General features: G+C 45.7%; 1 protein-coding gene across 1 annotated transcript in view; it reads right to left on the reverse strand.

Annotated features, from left to right (window-relative positions):
- Positions 1–1,385: 1,385 nt before the first annotated feature.
- The window catches only part of LOC108801443 (zinc finger protein 585A-like), a 36,942-nt gene continuing 26,094 nt past the window's right edge, over positions 1,386–12,233 (reverse strand). Inside the window, exons 8-9 of the mRNA XM_018573335.1 lie at positions 11,337–11,557; positions 1,386–2,363 (exon numbers count right to left, since the gene is read on the reverse strand). Of these exons, the coding sequence (XP_018428837.1) occupies positions 1,386–2,363; positions 11,337–11,557 (1,199 nt within the window). The remainder of the gene's footprint in view (positions 2,364–11,336; positions 11,558–12,233) is intronic.

The following is a 12,233-nucleotide window of genomic DNA, read 5'->3' on the forward strand; positions in this document are numbered from 1 at the left end:
CCTCTGTTACATTGGAGGTCAGTGTAAATACCTCTGTTACATTGGAGGTCAGTGTAAATACCTCTGTTACATTGGAGGTCAGTGTAAATTCCTCTGTTACATTGGAGGTCAGTGTAAATACCTCTGTTACATTGGAGGTCAGTGTAAATACCTCTGTTACATTGGAGGTCATTGTACATTCCTCTGTTACATTGGAGGTCAGTCTAAATTCCTCTGTTACATTGGAGGTCAGTGTAAATTCCTCTGTTACATTGGTGGTCAGTGCAAATACCCTTATAACATGTGCGTCCATTTTGACCAGAGCTTGAACATTTTCTCCGATTGCACGTTTTTTGGAGCATCACCTAACAAAACAATCGCAACTGAAGAAGTCCCCATGACCCACGACAGTTCAGCTACATAAGGCAAGTATGTACATGCCCATGAGTCCCCGCCCCCCCAGCAGCTTACAATCTAATACTAGACCTACCATATGGCACACGGGCCATAACACGCCCGGGTCTGATCCTAGAAGTACAAATGATGTAACCATTGAAGCGGTCACGTGGCAACCAAGGGATGACAGGATACGTGTATGAGAAGTCACAACGTAATCTGCTGGTGGAATATAATCCATGCTAGAGTTGAATGTTTGCACACCGTGTAGGGAAGGGCCGGGGGCTGACTATAACTGTATGGAAGGGTGAGGTAGAGTGATGTCCATGCGACAAAACAATAACAACAAAAAAACAAAAGCATTGACAGCGTTTTATTATTTATAAAAAGAACGAAAACCAAACTGAAGGGAAGATCCCAGATCTGAGCGATCAGCCGCGACCAGCAGATTGTTACTTTCACTTTCACTTCTGGAGAATCCTATCACCGGGAATGAATGTATGAGGAAAGGATATGAAGCTCTCATCAGATCCGGTCTCTTCCGGAGTCTTACATTGTAGTGCTGAGAAGTCTCCGGAACACCCATCGGGGTGAATTCAATAAAACACGTACGACACTTTTCTGGTGGTGTGGCCCTTTATAAAGACCTGCGCCTAATTGGTAAGGATTAGGAAATGTCCCACCGTCGGAGTCTCCAAGACATAGACGCCGCCAATAGAAGACTTGACCCATCATCCTTCACCTGTAAATGAAATATCACTGATCCCGGGATGAAGCCCCCTTTATAAATGATTTTATCCTCCAGTTGTTCTATGGACTGAACAGTTCCACCGGATAAAATCCATCATACGAAACAATGATTAGGAACGTCTCTCTGATGTCTAATTAGACTTCTTTTATCTGTAAAACTTTTCCCGCACTCCAGAACATGGAAAAACATCAATCACTGCTCTGGGTTCTCTGGTGTTTAACAAAACTTCCTTTCTGAATGAAACATTTCCCACACATTTTCAACTTGAGAAAGGACGCTTATCAGAATGAATTCTCTGGTGTCTAACAAAGGCTTGATTCTGTCTGAAAGATTTACCACAGTCTGGACATGAATAAGGACGCTCCCCCGTGTGAATTCTCAGGTGGGTAACAAGGTTTCCTTTCACGGAAAAACATTTGCCGCACTCTGTACAACGGAAAGGACCCTCACCTGTGTGAATTCTCTGGTGTACAACAAGGGTGTTTTTCTGAGCAAAACTTTTCCCGCACTCTGAACAGCTATAAGGCCGCTCGCCCGTGTGAATTCTCTGGTGCCTAAGAAGGTTTTGGCTTTCTTTGAAAGATTTCCCGCACTCTGAACAGGAATAAGGTCGCTCACCAGTGTGAAATCTCTTATTTACCAGTAGTGTTCCTTTTTCAGAGCAATTTTTCTCCCATTCTGAACAGGAAATAGGCCGCTCTTTCGTGTGAGTTCTCTGATGTGTAAGAAGGTTTCCTTTCACAGAAAAACATGTGCCGCACTCTGTACAACGGTAAGGACCCTCAGCTGTGTGAATCCTCTGGTGTGTAAGAAGAGCATTTTTCAGTGCAAAGCATTTCCCACACTCTGAACAGCAATAAGGCCGCTCACCTGTGTGAGTTTTTTGGTGTGCAACAAGGCTTCCTTTCTGACTGAAACTTTTCCCACACTTTGAACATGAATAAGGGCGCTCACCCGAGTGAATTCTTTGGTGGTTAACAAGTACTACTTTGTGAGTGAAAGATTTCCCGCACTCTGAACATGAAAAAGGGCGCTCACCTGTGTGACTTCTCTGGTGTTTAACAAGGTCTCCTTTATGGGAGAAACTTTTCCCGCACTCTGAACATGAAAAGGGGCGCTCACCCGTGTGACTTCTCTGGTGTTTAACAAGATCTCCGTTACGAGTGAATGATTTCCTGCACTCTGGACATGAAAAGGGGCGCTCACCTGTGTGGAATCTCTGGTGTTTAACAAGGTCTCGCTTATGGGTGAAGCTTTTTCCACACTCTAAACATGAAAAAGGATGCTTGTCTGTGTGACTTCTCTGGTGTTTCAGAAGGTTTTTCTTGTCAGTGAAGAATTTCCCGCACACTGAACATGAGAATGGATCCTCAGCTCTCTGATCTCCTACATGGGGTGAGGAGGATTCCTTGGGATTAGATGGATCTCTTGCAGTGCGAGATCTTAGATGGATATTTCCAGTCATAGTATGTGAATGGTGAGAAGATTCACCCTGATCAGAGGGATCCATTGATGTCTCCGAGCACTGAGGTCTGTGATGTATATTTTGTGTGTTTGGATTCACTCCTGGAGAATCCTGTGTGATGACATTATCTTCTGACTTACAACCAGCAGATAATATAAGATGTCTCTCCGAGGTATTCCTGACATCACATCCATCTGCTGGAGAGAAATGATTACACACATCAGTAATCAGAGTCATGTATGTTGGTCTAGAAGTCATCACAGAGCTCTGGCATGGAATTGGGTCCAATTGTAACCCCAAAATATGAAAAACAACCAGATAAAGGAGACAAAACCCCCAAAATACCTCTGACCCCCCGGAGACCATTGTACTGTTCATTCATGACCGCTATGGGGGGATGGAGATGGACCTTCATATGGTGTACAGTATCTCCTCCTCATTTGTTGGTCACATGACGTTATACTGAGGAATGGAGATGGACCTTCATATGGTGTACTGTATCTGCTCCTCATTTGTTGGTCACATGACGTTATATTGAGGAATGGAGATGGACCTTCATATGGTGTACGGTATCTCCTCCTCATTTGTTGGTCACATGACGTTATATTGAGGAATGGAGATGGACAACCAATGTAATGGAGCACGACCCCTTCATCCTACAACAGGGGAGATGACTTCTTCCGGGGAATCTTCTTCCCAACGTTGATGGTCCACCATTTATAATTCAGTCTCATCTTATCTGATGATGTGAAGATCTGATAATTCTCCAACATGATCCCTTAAACGTCACACCTTCTACTCAGAAGTGACATAGAACTGTGACCTGTTCCCTCCGTAGTGTCTGTTACTTACTTGTGTTGATCGGTAGAGAAATGTCACCCTGATCACTTTTCATCATCATCCCGACCTCCTCCGTGGACGGCCGGTCACCCCCCACATACGTCTCCACTTCTTCCTCTTTAACCTCAGCTTTTATATTGATCCGTTCTTCACCCTAAACCCCAAAATAATAGAAAACATCTCATAAAGCTGAACTCCGGGGAGATAGAAAACACAAAGGAACGCAGCTCTGTACTCATGAATACATCATAAAAGCGTAATTCCAGTTTCCCACAAAAAGTCAAATTACCTCACAAATTGGGGTCATACTTTATGGGTGGGGGAGATGCTATGAAGCTCTTCTCATTGGTAACCGTGGTCAGGTGAGTGCGCTGACCAGTGGGTGCTTACCATTTATGGGCATTATTCTAGATACAGATACTGGGTTCTAATGCTGAGTATATTGTATGAATCATATACCGGCTGCAGTGGAGGGGAACAGCGGTTTCCCTAAAGGGATGACTATTGGGGGGCAGAGGGGACCAATTTGTCGGGGCAATTTCAGTTTCTCAGATTTGGTGGGAAATTGGAATTACCCTTTAAATGTGCAAACAGTATAAGTACCTGAATGTGAGCCGGTGTCCTCTTCACTCCAGAGTCATCTCTGTGTTCTATACAGCGAGTCCCATCTACCTGATCATGGTGAGGGACGGTGAGATCTTCCTGTGTGGAGTCCCGGGAATACAGAGGACGGGGACATCTCTCTGGTGGGTTCCTCTTACTGGATCCATCTGTAGGAAACACACACACTGACTGAGTACATTGTTTCTATGTGTGTATCAGATGATGGGGGATGTAGGTGGAGCCTCCGTACTGCTCTCTCCTCTTACCCGGTGATGTGAGGGGCGGCTCATTCTCCATCACCACGTCCTTGTAGAGATGCCGGTGTCCTTCTAGATACTCCCACTCCTCCATGGAGAGATAGACAGAGACATCCCGACACCTTATAGGAACCTGACACACACAATGATACAGTCACCACCCAGACACACCCCTTGTCTGTTCCTGGATCATGTCCCAGAATTCCCGGCACCGCTCACCTCTCCCGACAGCAGCTCAATGATCTTCCTGGTGGCTTCTAGAATCTTCTTGTCATTGCTCCTCTCGGGTTTCATGGAGTGAGGTGAAGGCACTGTGACGGTTAAATGGTCACCAGACTTCACCGGAGGAAAACTCTGTTTTGAAAGAGCAAAAGTAATGTCATGTGACATCCCAGAATCCTCCTCACATTTTTGGTCAGGTCTGTATTTTGTTAAGAGATAAAAGTGATGTCATGTGACCTCCCCAGAGTGTTCCTCACCTCTCCGGTCAGCAGGTAAATAATCTCCAAGGTGAGGGCCAATATCTTCTCAGTCATATCACTCGGGTCCTTGTCCATCCTCGTTGATGTGATCATGTGATCCATAGAAGACTCTGATTTCAGTGCAGTGGTTAAAAATAACCACCAGAAAACAGTTAAAGAGACCCTGTCACCATCATGAAATAATTCAGGACAAAAGCTTTGAAAGAAATCAAGTCTGCTAAATTCTTACTTGCAGAAATTTAGGATGTATCCGGTCTTTAAATGGTCGGCTCTGGATGGACAGTTGGATAAATGGCTCTATATTTAGGGTGTATGCGGTCTATAAATGGCGGCTCTGGATGGACGGTTGGATAAATGGCTCTATATTTAGGGTGTATGCGGTCTATAAATGGCGGCTCTGGATGGACGGTTGGATAAATGGCTCTATATTTAGGGTGTATGCGGTCTATAAATGGCGGCTCTGGATGGACGGTTGGATAAATGGCTCTATATTTAGGGTGTATGCGGTCTATAAATGGCGGCTCTGGATGGACGGTTGGATAAATGGCTCTATATTTAGGGTGTATGCGGTCTATAAATGGCGGCTCTGGATGGACGGTTGGATAAATGGCTCTATATTTAGGGTGTATGCGGTCTATAAATGGCGGCTCTGGATGGACGGTTGGATAAATGGCTCTATATTTAGGGTGTATGCGGTCTATAAATGGCGGCTCTGGATGGACGGTTGGATAAATGGCTCTATATTTAGGGTGTATGCGGTCTATAAATGGCGGCTCTGGATGGACGGTTGGATAAATGGCTCTATATTTAGGGTGTATGCGGTCTATAAATGGCGGCTCTGGATGGACGGTTGGATAAATGGCTCTATATTTAGGGTGTATGCGGTCTATAAATGGCGGCTCTGGATGGACGGTTGGATAAATGGCTCTATATTTAGGGTGTATGCGGTCTATAAATGGCGGCTCTGGATGGACGGTTGGATAAATGGCTCTATATTTAGGGTGTATGCGGTCTATAAATGGCGGCTCTGGATGGACGGTTGGATAAATGGCTCTATATTTAGGGTGTATGCGGTCTATAAATGGCGGCTCTGGATGGACGGTTGGATAAATGGCTCTATATTTAGGGTGTATGCGGTCTATAAATGGCGGCTCTGGATGGACGGTTGGATAAATGGCTCTATATTTAGGGTGTATGCGGTCTATAAATGGCGGCTCTGGATGGACAGTTGGATAAATGGCTCTATATACAAAGTTTCACAAACTCCAAACTTTCGGCACTAATTGATGGCTAACACGGTACAATATTCTAAAACTATAAACCATAACAGACGTCACTGTGACTATGGAGGACGGACATGACGGGGCGGGAGGGTCACTGGTTGTAAATATAAAATAATATCCTATTACCACCTCTGATCCCAGTTCCAGCGATGTCTCCTCTCTACTTCCTTCCAATTGACCTTTCTCCTGGAGCGTGCTATTTGATACTCCTACATCACTTCCTGTCGTTCCCTTACGTCACTTCCTGTAGGTGGCTTCCACGTGAGATCACCACCGTGTGTTGAATATAAATACTGCAGGATACGTTACATAGTATTTGAGGTTGAATAAAGACTTAACTCCATCAAGTTACGTTTCATCATATTGTCTGCGTCCTCGGGGTCCATTCCTCTCGGATGTTACATCCATAATTACACACGCACATTATACCCGAGTTTGTTTCCTGTGTGGACTGAGTCTATATACTGTATACTTACACTATGTTACCAAACGTATTGCGACGCCTTGACATTCACATGAACTCTAATGGCCCCCCAGTCTTAGTCCGTAGGGTTCAGTATTGGGTTGGCTCCGCCCCTTTGCCGCTATAACAGCTCCGCCTCTTCTGGGAAGGCGTCCACAAGGTTTAGGGGTGTGTCTATGGGAATGTTGGACCATTTGTGAGGTCAGGTACTGATGTTAGGGGAGGGGCTCGCAGTCTCCGCTCTAATTCATCCCAAAGGTGTTCTATGGGGTTGAGGTCAGGACTCTGTGCGGCTAGTCACGTTCCTCCCACCCAAACTCCCCCATCCATGTCTTTATGGACCTTGCTTTGTGCACTGGTGCGCAGTCATGTTGGAACAGGAAGGGGCCATCCCCAAACTCCTCCCACAAAGTTGGGAGAATGAAATTGTCCAAAATGTCTTGGTGTGCTGATGAGTTGCCTCCACTTCGTTATAATCCCAGTAACAGGCGACCGCGAAATATTTAGTGGCCAGGAAATGTCACGGACGGACTTATTGTACAGGTGACAACCTATCACGGTACCACGCTTGTAGTCACTGAGCTCCTGAGAGCGACCCGTTCTTTCACCAATGTCTGCAGAAGCATCTGCATGCCGAGGTGCCTCGTCCTATACACCTGTGGCCATGGAGGGGATTGGAACACTTGAATCACATGATCTGGAGGGGGAGGGGCCCAATACTTTTGGTAATATAATGTATATTTTATCGCGCGGCACTGGCTGGCAGGATTGTGGACGGTGTAGATGTGCTCAGGTCTCTCCGGCCGCTGGGTGAAAAGACTGAGCTAACCGAACGCTAAAATGGCACAACGGCCGCCTATTTACTTTAGGGGAACCCATTAGGGGCGCCCTGTTACTCAGGAACGGGCCTGGGTCTACGTAGTGGCTCAGGCATACCATGGACTTGCTGTACAAAGCCTTCCTGCATTGATTCTTTGTTGCTGTCTTGTTGAATAAAGGCCGGGGACAACCCTGCTAGGACTGTTCCTGGGTGTCCCCGTCTCCTGCATGGTTTACTGCTGTCCATACCGGCTGAGCCCGCCCACCTTACAACTTAACTCGGAGGAGGAAAGCGAACTTCTCTCTGTTCCGACGGGTTCCTACACCTCGGCACCTGGATTGAGAAGAGAGTGCCTATTCCTAGGACTTTGTTTGTGGAAGCTGTAGAAGGAGGCCATTGGTTGGGAGGAACAAAGCTCGTCTCCTCCAAAGTGAGAAAATATTTTCCGGACCTGAAAAGGGGTTTGCCGTGTTTTCCCTTCTTGTTGGAGGTCAATCGAGGACCAATGGGCGGAACCAGATAAGAGGCAAAGTGTTGATAACAGGGTAGCTGCACTCGATCCTTTTCAATCTTCTGATTTTGGTTGATGGATTCAGCCCATGAGGTGGATGCTGCTTTGCAGAGGTTGGCCAACCATTTCACACTGCCCCCAGAAGACTCGGTCTCATTCCGAGACCCCATGGACCGAAAATTGGAGCCAGACCCAAAAAAAAATGTTCTCCTGTGGTGCGGGATGTAGGTTTGCGGTTTTCTTAACGTCTGTATCCCGTGAAATGCGATCCTGGGTACCTCAATTAGAAGATCAGGCGAGTATGCCAGATCTATCCTCAGTATTTGAGAACCTGAAGATGGCTGCAGACTTTGTGGCAGAGGAAGCGGTAGAGGCGGTGAGACTGGATGCCCAGGTCATGGCACACCCGGTGACTTCTAGGAGGGCTCTCTGGCTCAGCATCAAAGCAAAGTTTGTGCTCCGTTCCATTTACGGGAGAACTTTGGACAGACTTAGGAAGACGCTATTAAGCGGGAATCCAGAGATAAATCAGGCTTGATGCCTCAAGATAGAAGGAGGCAATGCTGTTCCAGTAGATCTTCACAAGATAGCTTTCAAAACACAGGGAAATAAAGGCCGGGAAAGGATTCAGGACAAATCTCTTTGGTTAAAGCGAGCAGAGGGAAGTCTTCGTCAAGCTCCAAGCAAGTTGACAAGACCTTCTCAAGTTTTGCCAGCCCAGTCGGGGCCGGTTGGGTCAAAACTGTTCCTTTTTCAGTTGTCCTGGGTCAGGCAGTTGGATTCTGGACCCTAGCATCAGTCGGTGACTCTCTCCTCAAAGCGTCGGTCAGTGTCTCTCTCCTCTTCTCCTCCCCCAACCCCCCAGCGTCGGTCAGTGTCTCTCTCCTCTTCTCTCCCCCCCAGCGTCGGTCATGTAACCGGGGGATTTAAGTCTTCCATTACCTGGATGACCTTCCTTAACCGGGAGAATTCAAGTCTTCCATTACTTGGATGACCTTCCGTAATCGGGGGGATTCAAGTCTTCCATTACCTAAATGACCTTCCTCAACCGGGGGATTCAAGTCTTCCATTACCTAGATGACCTTCCGTAACCGGGGGGATTCAAGTCTTCCATTACCTAGATGACCTTCCGTAACCGGGGGAATTCAAGTCTTCCATTACCTAGATGCCTTCCCGAAAAAAAAATTCAAGTCTTCCATTACCTAGATGACCTTCCGTAACCGGGGGGATTCAAGTCTTCCATTACCTAGATGACCTTCCGTAACCGGGGGATTCAAGTCTTCCATTACCTAGATGACCTTCCTCAACCGGGGGATTCAAGTCTTCCATTACATAGATGACCTTCCGTAACCGGGGGATTCAAGTCTTCCATTACCTAGATGACTTTCCGTAACCGGGGGATTCAAGTATTCCATTACCTGGATGACCTTCCTTAACCGGGAGAATTCAAGTCTTCCATTACGTAGATGACCTCCCGTAACCGGGGGGATTCAAGTCTTCCATTACCAAGATGACCTTCCGTAACCGGGGGATTCAAGTATTCCATTACCTGGATGACCTTCCTTAACCGGGAGAATTCAAGTCTTCCATTACGTAGATGACCTCCCGTAACCGGGGGGATTCAAGTCTTCCATTACCTAGATGACCTTCCTCAACCGGGGGATTCAAGTCTTCCATTACCTAGATGAACTTCCTTAGCCAGGAGAATTCAAGTCTTCCATTACCTAGATGACCTTCCTCAACCGGGGGATTCAAGTCTTCCATTACCTAGATGACCTTCCTCAACCGGAGGGATTTAAGTCTTCTATTACCTAGATGACCTTCCTCAACCGGGGGATTCAAGTCTTCCATTACGTAGATGACCTTCCGTAACCGGGGGATTCAAGTCTTCCATTACCTAGATGACTTTCTGTAACCGGGGGATTCAAGTCTTCCATTACGTAGATGACCTTCCTTAACCGGAGGGATTTAAGTCTTCCATTACCTAGATGACCTTCCTTAACCTGGGAGAATTCAAGTCTTCCATTGCGTAGATGATCTTCCGTAACCGGGGGGATTCAAGTCTTCCATTACCTAGATGACCTTCCTTAAACTCGCTTGGAGAGCGATGGCTGCTTGGTGGGCAAGTTACAGGAGAGTTCCGGTGGAGACTATCTAGAGAGCAGCTAGTTAGAGCTCACCGAACACCTTCCTCCATCACTATAAGTTAGACGTTAGGTTTGGTCCTGAGACTTCTTTGGGAGAGCCCGTTCTCTCAGGTGTTCATTCAAAATGAAATTTTGGTTTGTTTGGCATTGTTTTTTTCATTTTATTCCCTCCCTACGATATTGATTTCACATCCCATCTTAGGACACGAGGAGGGTCGGGAATCCAGAAAATTGTTGTCTCATACTTACCATAATTTTCCTTTCTTGGCTCCTCCTCCTGTCAGCCGGATGGTCCCACCCTGGCCGTCGCAAAACTTTTGACGGAACGTTGACTACTAGGCAGGTAGGGGGAACCATGAGCGCCATACGACTTCCTGTATTTCTCCATAATAGGAATTATTTTTATCTTCAACAGACAATGGAATTGTTTCTTTATTATCACACAGATTACATATCAGGTAAGATATAAAGAATGAAAAACAACAACAACATTTTGACAACATTTTAATTTTTATAGAAAGGGTAAAAGAACGAAAACCAAACTGAAAATTGATGCAAAAAATGATAATTTCCACACATTTATTGTATAAATATAAAGATGTTTGTTTTTTTAAAATTCTTCTATACCATCGGAGTCTCCAAGACACAGACGATGCAAAGAGAAGACTTGACCCATCAAACTTCACCTGTAAATGAAATATCACTTATCTTGGGATGAAGCCCTTTGTAAATGATTCTGTCCTCCAGTTGTTCTATGGACTGAACAGTTCCGCCGGCTAAAATCCTTCCTACCAAAGAGCAAGAACGTTCTCTCTGATGTTTAATTAGACTTCTTTTAATTGTAAAACCTTTCCCGCACTCCGTATCTAAAAAAACAAATTCTTCCACCGGTGTGGGGTGTCTGGAGTTTAACAAGGCTTCCTTTCTAAGTGAAACATTACCCACACACTCAACATGAGAAAGTACGCTTATCGGTGTGAATTCTCTGATGTCTAACAAAGGCTTGTTGATGTCGGAAAGATTTCCCGCACTCTGAACACGAATAAGGACACACACCTGTGTGAATTCTCTGGTGCGTAACAAGGTTTTCTTTTATAGAGAAAGATTTGCCGCACTCTGTACAAAAGAAAGTAGCCTTACCAGTGTGACTTCTCTGGTGCGTACGAAGAGTGGTTTTCTGTGCAAAACACTTCCCGCAATCTGAACAGCAATAAGGCCGCTCACCTGTGTGAATTCTCTCGTGTGCAGCCAGGTTTCCTTTATGAGCGAACCCTTTCCCACACTCTGAACATGAATAAGGACGCTCACCTGTGTGAACTCTCTCGTGTGCAGCCAGGTTTCCTTTATGAGTGAAACTCTTCCCACACTCTGAACAGGAAAAAGGACGCTCACCAGTGTGACTTCTCTGGTGTAAAAGAAGAGTGGATTTCTGTATAAAGAATTTTCCGCACTCTGCACATGGAAAAGGCCTCTCAGCGGTGTGACTTCTCTGGTGTACAAGAAGAGTTTTCTTTTCAATGAAAGATTTCCCGCACACTGAACACGTAAACAGACCCTCACCTCTGTGTTTTCTTTCATGGGGTGAGGAGGATTCCTTGGGATTAGATGGATCTCTTGCATTGTGAGATCTTAGATGGATATTTCCAGTCATAGTATGTGAATGATCAGAAGATTCACCCTGATCAGAGGGATCCATTGATGTCTCCGAGCAGTGAGGTCTGTGATGTATATTTTGTGTGTTTGGATTCACTCCTGGAGAATCCTGTGTGATGACATTATCTTCTGACTTACAATCGGCAGATAATATAAGATGTCTCTCCGAGGTATTCCTGACATCACATCCATCTGCTGGAGAGAAATCATTACACACGTCAGTAATCAGAGTCATGTATGTTGGTCTAGAAGTCATCACAGAGCTCTGGCATGGAATTGGGTCCAATTGTAACCCCAAAATATGAAAACCAACCAGATAAAGGAGACAAAACCCCCAAAACACCTCTGACCCCCCGGAGACCATTGTACTGTTCATTCATGACCGCTATGGGGGGATGGACCTTCATATGGTGTACAGTATCTCCTCCTCATTTGTTGGTCACATGATGTTATATTGAGGAATGGAGATGGACCTTCATATGGTGTACAGTATCTCCTCCTCATTTGTTGGTCACATGACGTTACATTGAGGAATGGAGATGGACAACCAATGTAAGGGAGCACGACCCCTTTCATTTGTTGG

Source organism: Nanorana parkeri, unplaced genomic scaffold, assembly GCF_000935625.1.
Source record: "Nanorana parkeri isolate BGI_ZX_2015 unplaced genomic scaffold, ASM93562v1 scaffold2340, whole genome shotgun sequence".
NCBI lineage: Eukaryota > Metazoa > Chordata > Amphibia > Anura > Dicroglossidae > Nanorana > Nanorana parkeri.